We start from the raw sequence: 24,172 nt of genomic DNA on the forward strand, positions 1-24,172 counted from the left end.
ATAGTCATCCATATTAGTAGGTGGCAGTAGATTTTTATATAGTTTGTATGTAATAATTATCTGCTCTTGAGGTAGCACAGTACATTGAATAACTTAATTTGTGTAACAAAGTGGTTTAAGATTGCACTGTATAAAACAAAATCATAAAACACATCATTCTTTTTTATTTTAAGTATTATTTTATTCTTTTTATATAGTACCGTATTTTCCGCACTATAAGGCGCACCGGGTTATAGGGCGCACCCCGAAAAAATAGTTTTTGGTCCTATTTTTGACATATATAAGACGCACCAGATTATAAGGCGCTACAATGGGAACGTCGACAAAACAGTCAGATAGTTCAGTCCAACTTATTACCCCCTTAACATTCCGAAAGGTTGCAAAGACGCAAATACGTGTCGAGAACACGTGCGAATGCGGTGTCCGTAAGATGTCACTCAAATGCATCGTTCCATCATTCGGAAGGTTAAAGTCTTGGGATTCAAGAAATGATAACCATTCCTTCGTATCTATTTTCTTTTTCGCTCGCAACTTTACTGTGCATATGACAATAAACACTTGGAATTGAGTTTAATTTAAAAATAGACACTCCATTCCATCCATTATCTGCACCGCTTATCACAGAAACATCAAGTTCAGTCTGAAACAAGACAATATAAAACCGGGAATAGCTCACCGAAGTCGTTGTGTTCATAATAATGTGCAGGCAATGTCCTCTTATATCCGTGAGGGTAGTAAATCCAGGAGAATACAATATTTACAAATACAGAATAGAAAAAAATGCTTTCTCTATGCCATCGGCCACATGCTATACGCATTCATCTTTTTCGGCCAATTGCAGGCTTTGTTTCGCTGTTTAAGCCAATGGCAGCCTGTACATTATAAAAAGGATCCGCCTCTTGACCTCCGAATAACTTAAGCCAATAGTGATCGATTCAACTGATGATTGACACATCTTTTTCGGCCAATTGCAGGCTTTGTTTGCCGTTTGAGCCAATGGCAGTCTGTAAATGATAAAAAGGATCCGCCTCTTGACCTCCAAATAACTTTAGCCAATAGTGATCGATTCAACTGATGATTGACACATTGGTTAGCCAATGAAACGCCGGTAAATAAATCCCACCATCCACCGCGTACTACTTGGCGTTCGGGGGAAAATCGAGTCGGCGGCTGCAAGTTAGTTGGAAAACTTAATGTTGATCCATAAATAAGGCGCATTGTATTATAAGGCGCATGGTCAGCTTTTGAAAAAAATAAAGGCTTTTAGGTGCGCCTTATAGTGCGGAAAATACGGTAATTATCTGCTTATGAGGTAGTACAGTAAAATATTTGACATAACTTCATTTTCAAACATTTTCGACGGACGATGTGCCTCGGAACATTTTTATAAATGAAAGTGTACCTTGGTTTTAAAAGGGTTGAAAAACACTGAGTTATACGATTAAAATGTCTTTCTATGTTGTATATTTGGACTGGTGTAAAATGACAGCTCTGTTGGATATTAAAAAAATGTTGTGCGAGTCTTGGTGTGGCACTCTGATTTATGAGGACATTTGAAAGTGGCACTCCGCACCGAAAAGGTTGCTGACCCCTGGTCCAGACTAAAGCCCAAAGGGGGCCATTTGTAACCCATTGGTTGTGTTTCATAACAGCTTTATTTTGTTTTTTTATCTGGCTAAAGAAGACAATTTTGATTTGCTCTCCTGTCCTCCGCGCAGTGATTTTCCTCAGCAAGAAGCCGAAAGAGAAAGAGCTGGACTCCAAGAGCCAAGTCATCGACGGCATCAGCAGATTGATCTGCACTGCCAAGCACCAGCACACCATGCTCAGAGGTAACATAATACTAAAGAATAGAATTGACTTTGTTGTCATTGATTAGAACCTAGTGGACATTGTTCCCGATGAGGTTAGATGTGGAACTCCAGGAGAAACATGTCGGAGACTTGAAAGAAAAAGAATAGAATGATCATTTTAGGATGGGTACATGGTGGGCGGCACGGTGGTTGGGTGGTTAGGGTTCGATTCCGGCTACCCCGGCTTTCCCTTTGCAGAGTTTGCATGTTCTCCCCGTTTGAGTTTCTTCCGGGCATCCCGGTTTCTGTTGCCGGTCTAAATTGTCCCTAGGTGTGAATAAGCTAGTGAGTTGTCTGACTCTGCATGCCCTGCTGGAAATGGATGGTTGTGCTCGTAGACTGGATGGACTGAGAGCATCAGGACTATTTGCAGTAGAACATTTAGGGGAAACATTGTGCAAAAAAGGGTAATGATATAAAATATTAGTATATTTTTTTTACTCAAAGGCAAGGTGGTTTTTTTTCAAAGTTGGGCGTATTTGTTTAAAGTGGTGATGGCCCTGAGAAAGAAACTGTATATGAGTGTGTTAGTCTTAGTCTTTAAGGGACCTGTAGCATCTGCAGGGAAGCAGCAGGTCAAAGAGGAGGTGGTTTGAGGAGGGTCCTTGATAATTCTATCGGCAATGTCCTTACAGAATGGGCAGAGAGCAGCCCATGATTTTCCAGGCTGTGTTGATGATTCCCGGTTGGGTTAGGCTGCAGTAGCACATGCCGACTTATGTCTTTCAGATTAGGCAGAGAGCAACCCATGAATTCACGAGCTGTGTTGGCGACTGTAAAGTTCTGCAGCGGTACTACGGGCTTGCAATTTCCTCCGGACTGGGCGGAGAGTAGCCAATGATTTTCTGGGCTGTGTTGATGATTCTCTTTGGAGTTCTGGTGTAATGCCGGCAATGTCCTGCAGACTGGGCAGGGAGCACCTGGTGATTGTCTTAACCGTGTCGAGGACTCTTTGTAAGGCTCTGCTTTGGTAACACAAGCCAGCAATATCCTCCAGACTGAGCAGAGAGCAGCACATGATTCTTTGGGGTGTGATGATGACTCTCTTTAAGGCTTTTCTTTCGCTGGCTGTGCACCCAGCATAAATCTGGCCTTAATCATGACAGTAACCTGATTCTATTTTGAGACATCCACAGGAATAGTTCACAACAGAAAGAAAAACTTTCAGAACGGTCAATGTTTTTTGACCCGGGTTCGATTCCCGTTGCATTCAATGTTTTTTTTATTGTAGTCATCAAAATATTTCGACTGATAGATCCCGGCAAAAATGCGCACCCAAACTGAGTTGTTTTCTTTTAGGTTAAAAAAGGAGCATGACACAAGAATAGACACGGTATTGTCTCTCTTTCAGTCACCATCGACGGCGTGGAGTGGAACGACGTCAAGTTTTTCCAACTGGCCGCCCAATGGCCCACGCACGTCAAGCACTTCCCGGTGGGCATTTTCGGTTACAACAAACCCGCCTGAAAAAGAAAACAAGAAAAAACTCCTGCGCTGCACTTGTCTCAAGCGGAGACGCCAAACAACCAATTTGAGGGAACCCGACGCCCGCGGAAATCATCACACGGTCACGTTATCCTTTCGGATGTTGTCGTTTGTCGTTTTTCCCCTTTTCGTCTGTTTTTTTTTTGACACACTACAAAAAAAAAAGAACAAAAGTCGTATTTCGTTAAAGTCGCCCGAGCGCCTCCGCTCGTTCGACAATTTGCCACATTTCGACAACGGCAGCTACGTTTGCACTTTTTTGGGGGGTGTTATTATTTCTGTGAAATCCTACTTTGTTATGTAAGGCTGTCGAAAATACGCTCACGTGCAGGAGATTCCCAGTCCGTCTTCAAAATATTGCTGTGAAAAAAAACTAACGTTTTTTTTGCTTTATTTTCCGTTCGTTTAAAATCCCGACGCAGAGAACACTCCACTTAGCTCGAACGTGCGACAAAAAAGAAAAAAAAAAACACCCTGTTTTGGTATTCATAAGAGATCCAATCCCCTTAAACCCAAGAGTGACAAAAAATACAAAAATATATATTTTTTTAAGATTGGCAATTATGTAATATGGCTATTTATTTTCAAAATAAAGTGTCATTATTGTGAATTTAAATTGACTATTATTTTGAATTTATGAATGACAAGTATGGGAACACAAGTGTGCCAAAATAAAACAAACAAAATGAATAGAAACATTTTGCTTCCTGATTGGCAATTTTGTTATTTTTGATATAGGTTTAGAGTACCAAAATAAAACATTTTCTGGTTAAAAATAACTGCTGAATGATAGGCAATTATATAATAAGGATATTCATTTTTAATTAAAATCATTTTTAAAAAATGGCTTTATTATGAAATATGGACTACTATTTTAATTCTACGAATGAAAAGTATGGAGACCAAAGAGTGTCAAAATTAAAAAATAAATTAATTAAATAAAACATTCATAAATAATTGTCAATATTGCATCATGGGCATATTATTTGTATGGAATTTTTACTTCCTACTCTTAAATTTATTAATTAAATGTAGGCAAACCCTAGTGTGTCAAATACTAAATGATTATGAGAAAAAAAGGAAGAATAATAGGAGAAATGATGTGCTAAGGATCTTAGTTTTTAAACCAGGTTGTATTATTAGTATGAAATTGCACTTCCTATTCTGTTATTTATATTAATTAAACGTATGGAAGTCAAATATTGCCCACTTCCCCCTTTAAATAATAATGAATACATCAAAGGCAATTATGTAATCACAGTATCCATTTTTATAATGTGTTATTATTATCATTATAAAATGTTTGAAAAATACTTATCAATGAAAAATGTTTTCAAAGTCGGTGGCAGGGACCTGTGATAAATCCTTAAGATCGAACAAGTAAGCAGTAGAAAAATATAAAAATATATACGTTTTCGAATGAAAAATTGACCCTGTATCTAACTATAGCAGTTAAGCGTTGATTTGGCAGAAGGCAGATGAGTCGGAGGGGAGAGAGTTCAGAGTCCTGGCAGCTTGATGGAAGAAGCTGTCCTTGAGCCTGCTTGTTCTGGCTCTGAGACTTCATTATTTCCCCCGGCTGCAGCAGGTTGAAGGACGTTTGATATATATATTTAAAAAAAAACACGTAAAATAGCTTTATTACGTGGTTTTCTAAATGTTTTAATTCCCAATGGTCATTTTCTATTGCATTTTGGCGCATTTGTGATTCCATAATAACTGGCCCGCCACGATTTCTTTCGCTCAAAACTTGATCGATTAATTCCAATCCTGAAGACTTGACATACACACTTAGAAACAGGGTATAAAGAGATATAGCTTTACGCCAAATTCATATTTTGTTTCCAAGCCCTTTATAAAGATTTGTTTTACTGCGGGAACTTAGTGCATCCTTATGTGACGTCACAGGCTACGCGACTATTTATATGGTGACGTCATCACTCGAGCGCCGCTAACATGAGGAAAAACACTCAGTTGCCTTTTGTTTTTAATAATCTAATGAACTATTAGAAAAGTTTAATCGCCCTCATAAAATAGATACGCATTGGACTATTAAAATCATTCTGGTAAAAATGTGATTTTAAGAAACGTCTCATGTATATTGTACATTTCACTTTTCTTTTGAATTTCTTATTTAAGTTTGGAAAGACGTCACGATCAGTAACTGTTATAAAAGTCTAATGGTTTTTGCTATTAGATTCATTCTGGCTAAAAAAAGTTATTACTTAAAAAAAATTATTTCCCGTATATAACGAATGAGACGTTTGTGACGTCCGATGCGCGACGGTTTCTCCCGTGACGTCATCTACGCGTCGTAAATAAGCACAACATTAGGCTTAGAAAACACGTCATTTAAAATGAAACGTCTAATGGTAAAAAATATTCTTTTAAAAGTATTGCGTATTGGAATATTAGACTCACTCTGGGAAAAGTTATTCAATGATATGAAGGGTAAGACCGTCTTTTTTAGTTATCTAAATTGTATGCTGCTTCAAATACACTTACCGTATTTTCCGCACTATAGGGCGCATCGGGTTATAGGGCGCACCGGGTTATTGGGCGCACCCCCAAAAAATAGTTTTTGGTCCTATATCTTCCATACATAAGGCGCACCGGATTATAAGGCGCTACAATGGGAACGTGGACAAAACAGTCAGATAGTTCAGTCCAACTGATTACCCCCTTAACATTCCCAAAGCTTGCAAAGAAGCAAATACGTGTCGTAGACACGTGCGGATGCGGTGTCGTACGATGTCACTCGAATGCATCGTTCCAAATATCATTCGGAAGGTTAAAGTCCTGGGATTCAAGAAATGCCAACCATTCCTTAGTTTCTATTTTCTTTTTCGCTCGCAACTTTACTGTGCATATGACAATAAACACTTGGAATTGAGTTTAATTTAAATAAAAGAGCCATCACAGAAACATCGATATCACTCTGAAACAAGACACTGGGAAAATATATAGCCAGAGTAGCTCACCAAAGTCGTTGTAATGTGCAACCATGGTCCTCTTATATCCGTGAGTGTAGTAAATCCAGGAGAGTAAAATATTTACAAGTACAGTACAGAATAGTAAAATACTGTTTTCTCTATGCCATCAACCCAACATGCTATTCACATTCATCTTTTTCGGCCAATTGCAGGCTTTGTTTTGCCCCTTTAGCCTATGCCAGCCTGTAAATGATAAAAAGGATCCGCCCTCTTTACCTCCGAATAACTTTAGCCAATAGTGATCGATTCAATTGATGATTGACACATTGGTTAGCCAATGAAAGGCCGGTATATAAATCCCAGCATACACCGCGGACTACTTCGCGTTCGGGGGAAAATCTAGTCGACGGCTGCTTTCATTTGTTGCAAGACATTGCGACTTAATATTGATCCATATATAAGGCGCACTGTATTATAAGGCGCATGGTCAGCTTTTGAAAAAAAATAAGACTTTTAGGTGCGCCTTATAGTGCAGAAAATACGGTACACTATTTTATGGATTTTAGCCAAACTAATGCCACAATTATGAGGCCAAAGTTCCCACGACAAAACAACCTTTATCCGCGTCGCCTTTCCTCCGTTATCACCGATAAATTTAGCCGATAGCGTCTAATCCAATTGTACATCTATGTGCCAAATAGCATCCTAATTGTGTTAGCTAAATCCTATCCAAGTTGTGTGTCTGTAGATGCACACAAGTTATTGCTATTCAATCGTTATCGTGATTGCAAACCCGCTTTGACGTTTCCAAGCAACGAAATTGTATTTCCGCGTTGCCAGATGTCCAAAAATCACTGCCTGCCTACGTTTGATGGTACTATTGTTACAGGAATCCTGCGGACAAAAAAAAGGCCTTTTGTGTTATTTTTATTTTTCGAGTGAAAAGTATTGTAAATAGATTGTACATGTATTATTGTGATCTGCGAATCGCCCTCATGTGTAAAAAAGAAAGAAAGCACAAATAACTTGCCAAAATTGGAATACAGTAGACCCCCGGGATACGACGTGAATTTGGGGATTGCAAGTTGAAATTGGGATATGGTGGGGGAGGCAAATCAGCTTTAAAGCAATGCTCGCTCTGATAATATATCAAATTATAGAGTAAGTACTACTTATGTGTCATATACATGTATAGGAAAAAATATAATTATAAATATACACATAAAGCAGACATTACATTTAATGTATCTTTAGTGTGACGTGACTTAAGTTGGTACAGTGGTGTAGTTGGTGGATGCAGAAGGGGGAGAAGGTGGCAGATATATCTGATTTTGAAAGTTCCACTTGCAAGGATGGTTATGCCTATTCCAATCCTTGATGACTAAAGGCCATATTCCTTGACGAGGGTAACAATTTGTGTGCCATCTTTGTATTTTCTTAATATTTGCGGGCTTCGTTTCCACAGTGATCGTGTTTTTGCTTCTCCATTTAGCATCACTGCCAAAGCGAATGAGCACAGAGCCAAAAATAATGTATTTTATCACCAACTGCAAAAAATGTTTGCAAAGCACACGAGATTCTGAAATGATTAAACAGAGATGCATTATGGGAGGGAGTTCAAACAATAGCATACCGGCTGTTACTGTGACGCAAACCAGCATTTGATTTGATGTCGACCAATAGCTGATGAGTTTTTTGGGGCAAGCAAACTCATTTTTGAGTGATGGGGAGAATTCCATAAAGGGCTACATAAAAAAAAATCATATTCACCATAAAAGTCATAAAGCGGGTTGTTGTTCCCAGGGGTTCTACTATATTCCACTCTGGAAAAGTTGTCCAGTTCAAACAACACCACATGTTTTTTTTCCTCTCCAACATTTCCTTGATTTTGTGATGCACTTTTGATGTGGTTTGAAAGATAAGAGTTTTGCTGTTTTTTCCAACGAAAACCACTAAATACAGAAGCGATGATTTTTAGTTTTCAGCTCCTTTCGGCGGACGTCTGTTCCCTTTTCGACGCGTGTTTTGTTTTTAAGCTGCCAGACTTTGCGGTCTCATTTGGTGGTGAAGCTTTAGTGAGGGAAATGAATTCAAAGTAAAAACGGGCATCTGTGTCAAGCGTGTTCTGATGTGTTCCAAGTCCAGCTTTGCCCCGAATCCGGCCGTAGCATGGGGGTGTTTGGTGAGGCGGGAACGGTGAGCGTGGCCCCTCGTTGTGTTTACATGCAGGCAATAATCCGATTGGAAACGGAATATTTCGAGTGTTCAAATTATGGAAATGCGCACATCCATCAATCGATTAAAAATGATTTTTAGGTTAGATTTCAGACACACTCAAAGTTCTTTATAAAACATTCAGTGTACAAAAAGTAAATAAATCCCCCTCCTTTTTCCCCACCCATCCACTAAAGCACCAAATAAACAGGCACACATTGTTATAAACAAAATCAAATATACAATTTGGCAAGGCACAGACTAACCATGTGAGGAAAGAGACCCGAAGGAGGCTCATCCATACTGATTTGCTCGTGAGTTGAAATAATTTGACGGTGTAAAAAATGTAAACAATCAAATATATTTACATTAAAATGATGTGAAAAAGATTCAAAATTTCTACCGAATTCCGCTTTTATTCCGATAGGATATTTCGATGCTCCAAAGCATTGTGGGACTTGTAGTATATCAAATGCAAACTCTGGCTTGCGCACTAAAAGAAGCCTAATGTGTATTGGTTGATTTCTCCAGGTTATTTTAGTTATATTTCCTGCCCTCAGAGCCCCCACATGGAGTCATGTGTTTTGGCACTATAGAACCACGTGTGTAATTCAAGTTAAACACAAAAACATCTTATATTAAACTTTAATGAAACCTTTTTTTGTTTTTTGGGTGGGGCCGGATTGCGGCCATGCTTCGGCATTAAGTCAAACATAATGAATTCGCTCATACTCGTTTCATTTTTTTGCTTCTATCGTAACAATTTTCCTCGTGTTTTTTCTTTTCTCCACCGTTGCCTTTAGTTTTAAAACCCATAAATTAAAAAAACTACTTTTAACATATACCTAAAAAACATTGAAAGTCCAGGGCACATAACAAAATGATGTGTGGCGCCACCTAGCCATCGTGATAAAACTTACAAATCTCTTCAGTTTTGTTGTAGCTTAGGGCAGAAATGTTCCGTTTTCTCATTCAGTATTTTATGATAATCATATTTCAATGTACTACTGTATAGTTGAGGCTTAAGTCGTATCCATCCATATATAGTGGATGCCTCAGTCGTATCCATCGATGTAGACTGGATGCCTTAGTCGTATCTATCTATGTATAGTGGATGCACCAGTCGTATCCATTCGTATATAGTGGATGCCTCAAATGCATCCATCTCTATATAGTAAATGAAATGATCTGCATTTCTATAGCGCTTTTCAAGTCAATGACTTCCCAAAGCGCTTTACAGTGTGCTTCACATTTCCCAATAGCGGCCTTGTATTGCAGCCATGTAAGACGCTAACCTGCTTATTGGGGGTATTAGGGGTTCAGTGTCTTACCCAAGGACACTTCGACATGTAACACGGACAAGCCGGGATTCAAACTGGGATCCCTTGATCCCAAGACAAGCGCTCTACCTCCTGAGCTTCTGCGGCCCTAAGTAGTAGTAGTAGTAGTAGATGCCACAGTTGTATTTATTTATATATGGTTTATGCCAATTTTATCCATCTACATATGGTGGAAACCACTGTTTTTTCCATCCACATATAGTAGATGCCGGAGTTTTGTCCAACCACTGTATAGGTGTATATATATATATATATATATATATATATATATATATAATATACACCTATACCTTCGCATCAATTCATATACTGTGTAAGTATTTGCTTATGGCTTGCCACTTACAAGTACAACTTGTAGACACAAAAAATGCAACAATGGAGCTCATTTTTGGGCAAAACGATCATAGTACTTTTATGATTTTGGTAAGTAACATAATTGAAATATTCCTTTATTTAGTTCAAGTTAAATGTGAAAACGCCTATCGTCGTCATGACGTCGCTCTAGCTCGGTCCCTTGTAATCGGATTACTAGCAAATGCCACGTACATAATCATTCAGATTACTCCAGGAATCCGATATTCCCTTTCCAATCAGAGTATTGCCCGCATGTAAACATAATAATTGTACCCGTCGCTTCAGATGTCCCCCCAGTGTCTTTGCACAAATACCCTATTTAAAACGAATAAACGTGACAGTATTTTTACCTTACCACTAAAAAAACATGGGTTACTCTGCATGTTTTACTATAATTGTAAATATGTTTTGGATTTTTATATTGTTTTTCTTTCCATGCTATCACAAAGCAGTTGTGTTTAATAAAACTTTGTAATCTTGTGTACAAATCTTGTTTATTGGTTCAGTTGGCGGAGATGGAAGGCAGGTTGACGTAAATCTTCATGGGCGGTATCGGGTTAATCTTGCGGCCGGCCCAGCCGCCTTTTCGTTGCCACAGGCCGCTGGACGGCCGGATGCCCAACCAGCGGTTGCGGCCCGCCTTGCCGATGATTCGTTTGTTGTGGTCCACGTTGGACACTCGCCCGACCGTCACCATGCACGTTTCCAGCACCTGTAGCCGAAAGATTGTGATGGGAAACTTACAAAACTGTATGATTTTAGACCAGGGGGTCTCAAACTCATATCTCCTCTCATTTAGATGATTGTAATTCCCTGCTTTCTGGACTACGCAAAGTGATACTCAGCCCTTTGAGACTTCTTGTGATTAAGGGCTATACAAATAAACATGACTTAAGTGATTTAAAAAAAAAATAATAATAATCATTTGAAGAAAATAGCTAGAACCTTCCCATTTAGAGGTGCTGGTGCATGCTTTTAAAAATATTGTGATTCCCTGCTCTAGACACAAGTGATCATGTCTAGCTTATAGCCACAATTCATTCTTTACCCTCTCAGGCAAACACGGAGGTGCTAATGGATGCTTTCAGCTCCTCTTGTGTCAATAATAGTAATTCCCTGCTCTCTGGACTTCTCTCAAACAGTATTGCAAGCAATTGTTTTTTTCTCACTTTCTCAGGAATATAACGAGTCCTCCAATTTCTTTCAGGTAAACCCAGAGGATGCCAATGTGTACTTTTATTTCCTCTTGTTTTGACTCCTTAATTCCCTGCTCTGTGGAGCCCCCTCCTAAAATATCACAAGTGTAGAATCATAAAGTACTATACTTATGTCATATACGTGAATATGATTAAATATAATTATAAATATACATATAAAGCAAACATTACATTTAATGTATCTTTAGTGTGACATGACTCGAGCTGGTACAGTGCTGTAGTGGGTGGATGCAGAAGAGGGAGGAGGTGGCAGATTAATCTGATTTTGAAAGTTCCACTCGCAAGGATTGTGAGTTGTGGCCTTTCCTTCCTTTATTCACTTTATCACCTTTGATAATAGTCCCAATCGTCGATGACTAAAGACCATATTTCTTAAGGAGGGTAGCCAGACTCCACCCATCTCTCTTAGGTGAACACAAAGGTGCCTATACATGCTTTTATTTCCTTTTGATTACAGCATTTCCTAATTCTCTAGTCTTCCCAAAAAGAATCAAATGATGTTGTTTTTCTTCATTTGAACATAGCAAGAGTCCTTCAATTTTTCTCAGGTAAACACGGAGGTGCTGAGGCGTTTGTTTCCTCTAATATGGATTACTGTACTTCCCTGCTTTCCGGACATCCCTAAAAGAATACGAGCAAGCGGTTGGTAGTCATTTAAAAGGTTATCGCCAACCAATGGTACAGTACTGATGCATGCCTCGAACGCTTATTTAGATGATTAGAATTCCCTGCTCTCCGGAACCCCCAAAAACAATGTTGCTAGCAATCGTTTTTTTTTTATCATTTGACGAGTACATTTAGACTCCGCCCATTTCTCGTTAAGTCAAACAACGATGTGTTAATGCTTTTATGTCCTTTGCTTAAATGAGTCATTCCCTACTCCCTGGTCTCCCCAAAAACAACTGTTGCAAAATTAGGCAGACCTGGATACTATTACAGAGGTTTTAAAATCGCTTATTGGTTTCCAGTGCACTTCAAGATCAGTTTCAAGGTACATTTACCAGTTTTAAAAATGTTTTAATGGTCTTGGGATCTACTTTTATTATATTGTCTTTTGATATTCTCCGGCAGCGGTTTGTTGACTGTGCCTATGGGGAGAACCGCATCCTCTTTTCGAGCTTACCTGAACCTGCCTCTTGGATGGAAGCTGAACGATGGCAGTCCCGTTGACTTTACGAAGTAAAACTCCACTTGTGCCTGATGAGAGACAAATTGGATGTAAGGCCCAATCCCAATACTTCTTCTTGGTCCTCTCCCTTCCACTTCTTTGAGCAGAAAAACGATTCCTCTCTCAAAATGAGGTGGGGGAGTATTGGTTTTCCTATACCTGCAGCCCGAATAAACTGTGATCCTCTCCCAGGTAGAACCTCCAGATTGTTGACCAGGGTGCCCACAGGTAGTGCGCCCAGTGGGTAGGAATCACCCTCATTTGCCGACACTGCAAAAACATTTCATCTTTTAAAAAACAAAACTCATTTTCGGAACAGTGCATACACTTTTTTTCAGCGGCTTACAAAATGACCAAGACAACAGAAAAAAAGAGCGAAACCTATTTTTATTTTAATTACACAATACGACTTATTAAAACAAAGATTTAAAATGAAGATAAAAATAAATCTGACTTGTGTAATAGAATGCTGACATTTCCCAGTGCAAGCTTACTTAAATCAAATATTTTATATAGTATATTTTTATAAGTGTGCACACTTATCAAAACATTCTAATTAGAATTGAGTCATGGACCACGACTCAACTCTAATTAGATTTTTTTTCATTCAAGTAACACTTTACTGCAGTTTGATGAATGGGGAAAAAATAAATGCCAATGACTCAAATTATTCAAATACATTTATATTTAATGATGTTATTTCAAGTCATGTTTTTCTATAGATCAAGCAGTTGTTTAACTTTTTTTCTGCAACCAATTGAGCAACTCTTCTGAATTTCTACCAGGTTCCAACCTTTACCTTTTTGAAGCTAACTTTCCCTTTTTTATTGCTGATTTGCAAAAATGGCTATCAATTTGTTATGTTTCTAAAATAACTTATTGTTATACCAGGTTGTTATTTTTGGGAGCAAGTTTCAAATAGGCCCAGTCAACCACGAAAACATCCGACTTTTAAAGGGGAATGAGACATTTTTAAATGGACTAGTTTTTGATAGAATCGTACATGTATTCAAAACAGTGTTAATCACAATGACCCATCACTGGTGCGCTTTTTTCCTGAAACGTTATTTTGATGTTCTTAGTGGTCGACCTAGTGCCAGGGGGCTCTCCACATTGGCGACCCGTTTTACAATAAATGCATGTAAATGCAAATGTTTACCAAACAAAATATGAGTTATTTATCATCAAATAGGCATTTCTTTATATCCTGAGTTATTGAATAGAAAATATAGATTATTGTCATCGTAGCATGTCAAAACATACTTTCCCGGCCGGGAAAGAAACCTTACGAGTTAAATAACACAGTTTATGACAGTAAGTAAAATTAAATATACATATGATTCTTCCTTTTTTTAAATACATATGTCAGAGGGTTTGTACATTTTTCCTTTCTTCCTTCTTAAATAAAACCATCATTGGGATAGTGCATTTTATATTAAAAATGAGTTACTTTACTCATTACTTGCTTTTAAACTAGACTTATTTGCCTTAGTAGGTACTTGATTCAAAAAGAAATGTATCTGTATAGGCCTTACCTGCCGATTTTAAAATATTCGAATCACGTGAAGTAAAGTACAAATAAGTAAAAAAATATAAAGATAAACAAATGATTCCAAAAGCTCAAATTGATTATTGAATAGAAATATATATGGTTTATAAAATTAAATAAAAAATACAATCTTAAAAGTCATAACTTATCTGCATACCAAGTTATTTAACATTTAATATTTACATATTTAGTTACATTCTTGCTCCCCTTTGGTTGCCTTCCTTTTGTGCTTCATTGATTTTACGTTGACAATATTTGTGTATTTTTTGTTATAGCAACATCTGTTGCAGTCTAGTCATCGTGGAAGGGCGATTAGATCATGTGCAGTCCCTTCTCAAGGTTTCTTATTTGAGTTTTTCCTTGCCTTCATGTAGGTTTTAGATCAGGGGATGGTGTAATAGTCTGGAAGAGCGCAATAATACGTGGTCTGTGCAGCCCTTGTGATTATGGTCGTCACAAATACACATGACTTGCATTTACAAAGTTTGATGGTCTCCTATTTTTTCACCGTGCAGCTTGTGCAATGATCATGCTGCATTTGACCACTGGGTGGCAGCAGGTCCCAATACACAACACAGAATACACGGTTCTACTTCATTTCTTTTCATACCTGCCATGCGGCCAATGACAGGTGACGTCTTCAACAGGTCTCCCACCTGCATGTTCTCAGTAGCAATAATCCACCTCTTCCGATTGCCTCCGGCCACCATTGCAATGTCTGCAGACCTGGGGAAAATGAGGAGATTAAAACTGCTATCCAGGTTCCTGCGTCGATGGCGCTCACCTGCACGGGTCGTAGCGCACTTGGACCACCCTTTCGTCAAATGGCTTCCCTTTTGTCTCCTCCTCCTCATACCGCAGGCGCTGGAAGTCGATTATGCGGTACTTTTGTTTGTGGCCACCACCAATGCCGTGGGTTCGGATTCTACCTAAAGGGAAATGATAACGGTTATTATCTTTGTTTCTAATAACAATGTACACATTTGCTTCATCTTCACCTGTGTGATCTCGTCCTCCTGTCTTTTTCATCCCAATGGGTCGGACTGTGTACTTCTCCCTCTGCTTCCAATTCGATCGGTTTTGCTCCAGGGAGGCTGTGGTGAGGAAGCCCCTGCATGCTGTTGCCGCAGATGTAGGGAAGGAAACGGGCAGGAATGGCACAATACCCGATTTCATCTATCAAGAAAATAAAATGCATGCATTTTAGCTGCTTATACTGTTGTCATTTTTCCTCGTGATGCCAAAGGATGAGACGGTTAACCTGGGAGCACAACAGGGCAGGCTGGGAGATGGAGAGGGAACTCAGGACTCGAGTCAAGCAAGATACCGACATATTTCCTGCAGAAAGAGCACACACCGCAAAATGATATGCTGTTACATTGGTCTTTCTTTACATATCTGCATTATCCAATCAGTTATATACATTTATTGCTCATATATACACCATTGTTCCAACCACACTCGTAAAATATAGAATTTCTGCAATACAGCATTCGTGGTACTGTCAATAGGCAAGAACAATTTCCTGAGTAAATGGCTACTTAGGAAAGTTTAAATTGCAAAATGTATTGTAAAAAAGATGAATTTACAAGAATATACTAATTAATAAAGTTGTGATAACAAGATAATGTGAAAGTCGTTAAAAACAAACCTTTATTCTTTCCGATGCATTTCTTCCTTACGTCCTTGGTTAGCTAGTGCGCCTTGCGTCGCACAATTATGACGTATTTCCGATTATGTTATAGGTTAAATTTGATAATTTGCATGTGTACTGGTACACTTTAGGCCATTTTTAATCGTATTTTCATAACTATTTTTGTATAATATGCATGAAAACCCATTTTTTTAATGTTAAAACATTAACCTGTTCGGTGGAAACAGAAACGACGTGGCGACGGACTATGCAACCCGCTCTCCCTGTTTTTCAAACATCTTAAACAAATTTGGCAATAAATAGTGACTTATCAATACAAAACGAATATTAATTGCCAAAATACTGAGCCATTAATGAATAAAATCATATAATATTCAACTGAACACGAGGCAAATTCTATTTGTAAATAATGTATGCCATGAATATACGGGAAAACAAATTATATAATTGATGATTTCAATAAATCGACAGAAGTGTTAAGTTTGCAAAGAAAATTAAGAAAGATGTGGTTATAGTCTTTATTTTGTAGATGAAGAGAAAGACACGTTTCATTCCAGATAAACAATGGACGACTGACAGATATGACCACCGAGTGGCAGTGTTGTCTTGTTTTTCTCCTGATTCTCCATGTTTAATTTGAAACTAGGCACTGTTTATATTTTCATTATTGTCTAAGGGTTGAGTCATATCCCTAAACAAAAATGACCAATTGGAATTTAGAAACATTTAATTTTGCTACTACTTAGCAAAATACATAAACATTACCTCACTGAAATCTTCTTGGCCGCAAAGGCTGACGGGAAATCTGTGTGTTTGGAGACATTTTGGATTTAAAGGGGCTGAGCTAGGCGAAGGTTCTGGCTTTCGGTAAGGAATCTTTATATTCTTTCATCCTCATCACAATATTTCAACAATGTTTAAAACTTTAGTTCCATATAGATTATGTTCTCATAACTGTCCGCTAAAGTGAACGTTTAAACTCTCCGACTCGCCAACCAACAGGGAGTGGTGATGCTAACGGCTAGCTTAGCTAAATATTCACTGACGACAATCTGAAGCAAAGCTCAAAGTTTTTACTCAAATTGAGTGAAAAAAACTACGAAAACATTTCAAAATATGTAACCTGGGACGTGTTCTTTGAATTGTTATAGGGTGTCATGGCCGACGTGGCTCGCGGAGAAAGAAATATTTAATGCAGTACGCCCAAATGACATCACCATTTATTATTAAGTATATTGGGCAATATACCATACCTGATCATCTAGCCTACAAGGTAAACAGTAGTATGTATATATATACTTGTGTTCTTTTTACTGACACAATTCGTATACTAGTGAACCCCGAAATATGAAATGACTCGTTCCTGAGGTTAAATTGCTGTATCATGGGGGATCGAAAACTACAATAAAGCGAAGCTAAAGCGTTCTGAATGCCTAGTACTCAAGACAAAACAACATAGTTGTAGTACTTATGTGGACTGCCACAAATAACATCGATGTGTAAAACAATAAAATTGCAATTATCTGTGATGTGACTTGAACTGGTATAGCAGAGTAGCGGGTGGATGCAGCGGAGAGATGGCTCATATGTATTAAAACAGATTTGAAAACCTTCAATGATGAGGATTTCATGCCCTTGAAACATGTTTTTAGCTTCAATTCTCTTCATTTTACTCATATCCCCAATGGATTAAAGCCATGATTTCCACCGCACGTAGCGACACGTGTGCCTTCTTTCTATTTCTTGAAAATCGCAAGCAATTTTTTCCATGGTGATCATGTTTCTTCTTCTCGCTTTAGCATCACTGCAAGACTTGGGACCTATACTAAAAATACAGTATTGTATCACTGTTGAAGCACATGATTCTGAACTGAATTTGAATGAATGAATGAAAACTTAATTCAAACATTAAAATAAAAACAGAACAAAAACAATAACTCAACAACAAAATAATATTACATAATATGTTCGAAAAGGGGTAGTCAGAAGCAAATGCTTATATTCCCTACCCCTTCATCTTCCCTATTAAACACACCAATTGTATAACAAAAATTGTAATACTATTAATAATAACAGTTATGATATAACAACAGCGACAATAACACAAAGTTAATCATAGTTCTAGACGCACTATTCCCTAATCTCTCGTATCACTCATACCCGATTTTCGTAATCTCTGTATTCCGCCAGTCATGTTTTTTTGTATTTAGATTTGAACAAGTGAATGATTGGACATTGTAATCGTCTTGTAAATTCTTCCAAAGTTTGACTCCACACACAGAGAGACACATACTTTTCCTGGTGGTTCTCACCTTTGGGATCACGAATTCACTACGGCCCCTAAAGTTATTATTTTCTTTCTTTCCGACTGAATAATTTATGGATGTTTTCTGGCACTATGTTTTTGTTGACATTAAATAGCAGTTGTGCAGTGAGAAAATTTACTAACTCATCTAATTTTAATAATGTGGACTGCAGGAATAAAATATGAGTATGATCTCGATATCCTACCCTGTGTATGGTTCTTATTGCACGTTTTTGGAGGATAAAAAGGGGCTTAAGTGAACTTTTGTAATTATTGCCCCAGACTTCTGCACAATATGTTATGGTAGAACTAGAGAACAATATAAGAAATACAATGCATTATAGTTTAAAATGAATTTGGCTTTATTAATTATTGAAATGCTTTTAGATAATTTAGTTTGTATGTGTCTGATGTGTGTTTTCCAGCTTAATTTATTGTCTATTGTGACCCCTAAAAACTTAATTTCTGATACCGCTTTAATTGCAGCACCATCCATTTTTACTTCTAAATCTTGATTTGCCTTGCGATTACCAAAGAATAATACTTTGGTTTTATTTAAATTTAAAGATAATTTATTTATATCCATCCATCCTTTTAGGTTAATTATTTCACGATTAATACAGGTTACCAAATCAATTTAGTTATCATTTGAATAGAAAATGTTAGTGTCGTCTGCAAATATTACTATTTTCAATAGTTTTGAAACATTAAAGATATCGTTAATGTATAAATTAAATAACTTTGGACCCAGGATAGAACCCTGTGGTACTCCACAACAGATGTCCAAGTATTTAGATGACAACTCTCCCATTTTTACATATTGCTTCCTCCCTGTCAAATAACTTTGAATCCATTGCAAAGCCAAACCCCTGATGCCATATCTTTCCAGTTTTTTTTAATAGTATATTATGATTAATGGTATCAATGCTTTTTTTAAGTCAATAAATACCCCAACTGGAATTTAGGCAGAGAAAGGCGTCATGGGAGGTCATTCAGCCAATAGCATATTGCCGTTTTCATGATGCCATGTCGAAAACTAATAGTGAATCCGCATTTCATATGACGTCGACCTATAACAGAAAAGCATCATAGAGATGTGACTCGTCATACGCACAAACACAAAAAAGTAACATGATACCCAAATTAATCCAAGACATTTTCTTTTTTTTGAGTAGGTGTAAAAGATTTGTACATTTATATCATTTATATGTCTTTGGGGACACAAAAATATCTCTGTTGATCCTTGGGGGAAATGTTGTAAAGAGGGGCTGAAAACATGTTATTCCGTGCTGCAAAGCGAGAATGTCGGGGGTCTGCCATAATGTCTTAGTCAGAAAGGGGAAAAGGAAAAAACAATGGAAGTGGGTACTAGGGGTGAGATGATACACTTTGGTCACAATTCGATTGTATCAAGATACTATGGTGTCGCTTCCCGATAATTGTGTTCCTACAAGTATTGTGATTCGTTAGAAATTACTGATTGAGATTTTATTTTTTTTCCTGAAAGAACACAAATTTAATGATACACTTCTGGGACGAAAGTCAAGTCATATTTATTTGTGACACCCATAATCATAAAGAGTCTCAAAATGCTGCACAGACCACAGATTATTTAAAACCACAGACTATGATGACACCATCCCCTCATCTAAAACCTACATGAGGACCAATAATACACAGATATTGTCAACATAAAATATAGGTTATTCATATGCTATAGAATACAAGTTTGTTTTATGCTTAAATTTGAACATTTCCACTGAGTTTGCAGATCAACAAACCTTAAATGATGCACATCAGTCTGTGTCAGTCAGTCCGGAAGCTGACATTTATTTCAACCGAGACAATGAGAACTCAACATTACACTGTGCAACATGTTAACGGCCCCAAAATGTCATCGACTGAAATGATAGTTTGGGTCTGTAAATGTTGATATCGGGGTGAAGACGCAAAAGATGTGCCGTCATGGTTGCCATGTTACCGCAGTGGAATATGGGCCTGCGACAAAGTTTGCAGTGTTGGTCATGCCTAGCTCCGTCTTGGGCAGCACGGCGGCGCAGTGGTTAGCACGTGTCTGAGGTCATGAGATCGAACCTTCCTGTGTGGAGTTTGCATGTTCTCCCTGTGCTTGCGTTGGTTTCCTCCAGGCTCTCCGGTTTCCTCCCACATTCCAAAATCATGCATGCCAGGTCCAAATTGACCCTAGGTGTGAATGAGCGAGCAAATTGTCTGTCCCTGTGTGCACTGCGACTGGCTGGCAACCAGTTCAGAGTGTCCCCTGCCCACTGCCTGAAGACCGCTGGGATGGGCTCCAGCACCCCCGCGACCCTACTGAGGATAAGCGGTGTAGATAATGGATGGATGGATAGCTCCGTCTTCCCGAGAACTGAATAAAAACCAAAATGTGTCCCTACTTTGAATTGAAACTTGGTTTAGTTCTCGTTGCTCGCTTTCTTTCTCCATTTTCCGCTTCCGTTTACTTTCCCGCATTTTTTATGTATAGTGTATGACGTCATAAAATCGACTCTGGGTAGAAACTTCCATTTTAAAAATCACTAAAAATAAAATCACAATACATGAATCTTTTTTTGTCCCACCCATCGTGGGTACTGTGAAATTGTGATTTTTTTTTTTCCCTATATCATCTGGCTGCACCCTCGATTACCATTATGTGTTTGCTAGTCATGCCGATATGGGCGCTTGTCAGAGATGGGTGAAAGATGGCATCCGCTGATGAGGCGGTAACTTAATATGTTTTGGAAATGTGATGCTGATTCGGATAAATAGTTCCCTGATGCACTCGCTGTATTCACTGTCCATTCCAAGCCAAGAACAAATGTGCCACGCCCTTTCTAGATGCTGTCTCAATGTTTCAGATTGCTTGTCAATGAGACTTAGGATCTTCTCAGGGAATTATTTTTCAGTATAATTTAGGAGATTTTGGTGACTCGATCTTGTCATTGTTTTCGTGGTTTGGAGAAGGCGACCTTTGTTCAATGTTTACGTAAGCGAGAAGTCAATTGAGCGAAAAACAAGCGCTGACCCACATTGTAAAATGCAAAGAGTTGCTTGTTCAGCGGTTTTTAGAAAAGAATTGTCTTGAGTGACATTGATTGCAACGCAGTGTGTATTGTTTAAGACTAGACATGGCACTCTAGGGTTAACATGTCGTAAAAGAGAAAAATAAGAAAAAATAGAACATCGGGACAGATAAGACTGACGTAAATTGTTTGTACACCAGGAAATAATGTAATAACATTAGCATTATCATTGAGAAAAATTAAGAATGAATAAATGCAATATGAAAATAATTTTATACATTGGCACGCTATTTTATTTTCACAGGTTTATGTCATGATTGCTTTGGGGAAGTTGATGGTTCTCTTACCCTGTTAGGCTTTGTTCTAAGGGGCATGGGCACTGGGTCAAAGAGGTAGTAGCCAGTGTGACAAGGGTGATTAATAATGTCGACAATGTTGTTGTAGCGAGAGCCAGCAATCTCATCTCAACAGGACAGAGAGCAGTCCAGGATTTTCTGGGCTGTGTTGATGACTTTCTGTCAGGATTTTTTTGTGGTAGCGTCAGCCATCAACGTCCTCTCGGATGGGCACAGAGCATTTCATGAGTTTATGGGCTGTGTTGATTACATTCTGTTATGTTCTTCTGTGGTAGCGTGAGTTGGCGATGTCCTCTGGACTAGGCAATGAGGAGCCCATGAATTTTTGGAATGTTTTGATGACTCTTGGTGAGATTCTGCAGTATTGCGTGCTAGCAATCTCCTCCAGAAATGTTGGGGAGACAAGCCCATTATGGACTGTGTTGATGACTTTCTGTCAGGATTTTTCGTGGTAGCGTGGGCCATCAATGGTCTCTCGAATAGGCACAGAACATTTTATTATTTTATAGGCTGTGTTGACTACATTCTGTAATGTTCTTCTGTGGTAGCGTGAGTTGGTGATGTCCTGAGCCAATGAATTTCTGGAATGTTTTGATGACTCTTGGTAAAATTCTGCAGTATCTGCAGCTAGCAATGTCCTCAGAACGGTTGTTGAGACAAGCCCATTATGGGCGGTGTTGATGACTTTCTGTTAGGTTTCGCTCTGGTAGCACAAGTCAGCAATGTCCTCTAAACTGGGCAGAGAGCAGTCTATGATTTTCTCAGCTGTTATGACACACTGGAAGGTTCTTCTGTGTTGGTGAGATATAGCATTGTCCTCCACACTGACTGAGAGCAGCTTTGTAGTTTTCTGAGCCAAAATCCTTCTCCAAGAAATCTTTATTTCTGATCAAACAAATCTAATCTGTGGTCTTATTTTATTCTATCTCTTTAAGATTGAAAACGGCCATTTGACACAGTGAGACTCGTTTTTTAAATTTTCTTTAGTGTTTTTTCTACATAACAAAAGGAATTCATTGACAAATATCATTTTATTCTTTAATCCCTTTGAGACTCTTTGTGATTAAGGGCTATACAAATAAAAATGACTTGACTTGACTTGAGCCGTATTGATTAATTTCTGTAAGTTTCAGCAATGTCCTTCAGACTGGGTAGAGAGCAGCCCAGGATTTTGTGGGCTGTGTTGATGACTCCCTGTAAGGTTCTGTTGCTGTATCTTGACTGGCAATGTCCTCCAGACTGGGCAGAGAGAAGCCCATGATTTTCTCACCTCTGTTGATGACCATCTGTTGTCTCTTGAGTTTGTGATTCAATTCTGGAAGTGTTGTTCACTTAAACTGAAAACGCTCTATTTAAATGTATGTTGTTTCGTCAGTGATCCGACTCAACCGCGATAGCATCATGCCTTCGTCCCTCGAAACTGTGTCATGATGCTTTTTTCGTTGCGTCTCGTGATCTCATCACCGCCATTGCCGGTATTCCCTCGTGTCCGGGCTCCTTTCCCCCATCCAACCTGCTCCTCCGCCTTCCCCCTGCGAATCTTGGCGTTGGGCGGGGCAATCTTTGGATGCCTGCCCTTTGCTGATGCCGTCACTTCAATCCGAGCAGAAGGAAGGTCACCGAAAAAAAACGAGAGGCACCCCTCCCTCTGTTTTTCATCGTCCCTTTCTTCCGCCCACAAAGCCTTTCTGCAATTGCATTAACCCGTTACGCCGGCGCCGCGGACTTTCTCGGTTCTGGAAGGATCTGCGGTCTATGCCTGTCTTTGTTTCATCTGTTTTAATTTGCAACGGAAACAGGTTAGTGTCCTGGTTGCATGTGGTAGAAGCTATAATAGATATGCTTCCTTTTTAACATATAGTCTTTGTTTTTGTTTTTTTTCAATACTTTTTTTGCTGCATGATATTATTCAAAAAGTGTTCTGTTTGAAATAAAATTTCTTATAGTGCTGTAGGTTGTCTTGTTTCGCACATGATTATGTTATTTGAAACTAAAATACAAAGATGGTAGTGTGTGGAGAAAGAAAAGCATTAACTCCTTGTCGCATATCCTAATACTCTCATGGACAAGTCACTTCACAGCTTTTTGATATTGAATAGAATTGTCTTTACGGTCATTAAATAAAAAATAGCGTGCATTGTTCTCAATTAGATAAGACAAGGCACTCCAGAATAAACATGTAATAAACTTAAAGAATAAAATAAAAAATATTGGGATAGGTAATATTTACATGGTAACGATGGCAGACTAGTTGTAAGTTTATAAGAAATAATGTAATTAGCATTAGCAGCAACCTATGTGCAAAAATAACAATAATAAACATTGATAAGATGTATGTTTTTACAGTCTTGTATGATTGTTTAGAGCAGTGATGTCTCTGGGTAAGAAATTTTCTCTAAGCCTATTACTCTTTGTTTTAATCTCATATAATAAAACTATAAGTAAAAATATAAAACTATGATCCGACAGGCTTTGATGTCCCATAAAAAAGAACAACTTGCTGAGGAGTGCAGACTGTTTGTTGCATATCAAGGCAGAATCATTGTCTGCGTTTGGCACATTTTCAAGTTTAATTTGCATTTTGACAGTTTGATGATCATAATTAATATGCTTTGCTCAAGTAATTGAGCTGTTATAATAAACTGAGTTATTACATTGTGTAAATAATATGCGCTTGATCTCTTTTGCTCACTGTAGCTTTTT

At 38.3% G+C, this 24,172-nt stretch overlaps 3 protein-coding genes across 8 annotated transcripts in view; 2 read left to right on the forward strand and 1 right to left on the reverse strand.

Annotated features, from left to right (window-relative positions):
- LOC148354471 (phosphofurin acidic cluster sorting protein 2-like) overlaps positions 1-4,103 on the forward strand; it is a 68,915-nt gene extending 64,812 nt beyond the window's left edge. The window contains exons 24-25 of one of the 2 annotated variants that reach the window (XM_088350664.1): positions 1,719-1,832; positions 3,205-4,103. In XM_088350664.1, coding sequence (XP_088206790.1) covers positions 1,719-1,832; positions 3,205-3,320 — 230 coding nt within the window. In that variant the 3' untranslated portion in view covers positions 3,321-4,103. The remainder of the gene's footprint in view (positions 1-1,718; positions 1,833-3,204) is intronic. The other variant, XM_088350665.1, reaches the window with a different exon arrangement.
- Positions 4,104-10,656: 6,553 nt separating this feature from the next.
- Positions 10,657-15,846, reverse strand: mrpl2 (mitochondrial ribosomal protein L2). Its single transcript, XM_088351030.1, has 8 exons — positions 15,765-15,846; positions 15,375-15,451; positions 15,112-15,289; positions 14,898-15,042; positions 14,724-14,839; positions 12,724-12,834; positions 12,520-12,593; positions 10,657-10,891 (listed from the first exon to the last, which is right to left on the reverse strand). Exons 2-8 carry the CDS (start codon positions 15,444-15,446, stop codon positions 10,682-10,684), a joined length of 906 nt encoding a protein of 301 aa, XP_088207156.1. The 5' UTR covers positions 15,447-15,451; positions 15,765-15,846; the 3' UTR covers positions 10,657-10,681.
- Positions 15,847-16,485: 639 nt separating this feature from the next.
- klc1b (kinesin light chain 1b) overlaps positions 16,486-24,172 on the forward strand; it is a 33,834-nt gene continuing 26,147 nt past the window's right edge. For 4 of the 5 annotated variants that reach the window (XM_088352076.1, XM_088352078.1, XM_088352079.1 and 1 more), the window contains exon 1: positions 16,486-16,634. The gene's annotated coding sequence lies outside the window, so the exon portion shown is untranslated. Of the gene's footprint in view, positions 16,635-23,129; positions 23,269-24,172 lie in introns of those variants that run through there. The other variant, XM_088352077.1, reaches the window with a different exon arrangement.

This window comes from Urocampus carinirostris, chromosome 13 (assembly GCF_059441175.1).
Source record: "Urocampus carinirostris isolate Australia breed hairy pipefish chromosome 13, RoL_Ucar_1.0, whole genome shotgun sequence".
NCBI classification, from domain to species: Eukaryota; Metazoa; Chordata; class Actinopteri; order Syngnathiformes; family Syngnathidae; genus Urocampus; species Urocampus carinirostris.

What these genes read in the sequence shown, in the direction of transcription:
- mrpl2 (XM_088351030.1), bottom strand. Translation starts at nt 15,446, where the DNA reads ATGTCGGTATCTTGCTTGACTCGAGTCCTGAGTTCCCTCTCCATCTCC. An exon ending in AGGAGGACGAGATCACACAG is followed by an intron (nt 15,043 to 15,111) that starts GTGAAGATGAAG and finishes ATTTCCCTTTAG; the next exon opens with GTAGAATCCGAACCCACGGC. An exon ending in TGTCATTGGCCGCATGGCAG is followed by an intron (nt 12,835 to 14,723) that starts GTATGAAAAGAA and finishes ATGTTTTTGCAG; the next exon opens with TGTCGGCAAATGAGGGTGAT.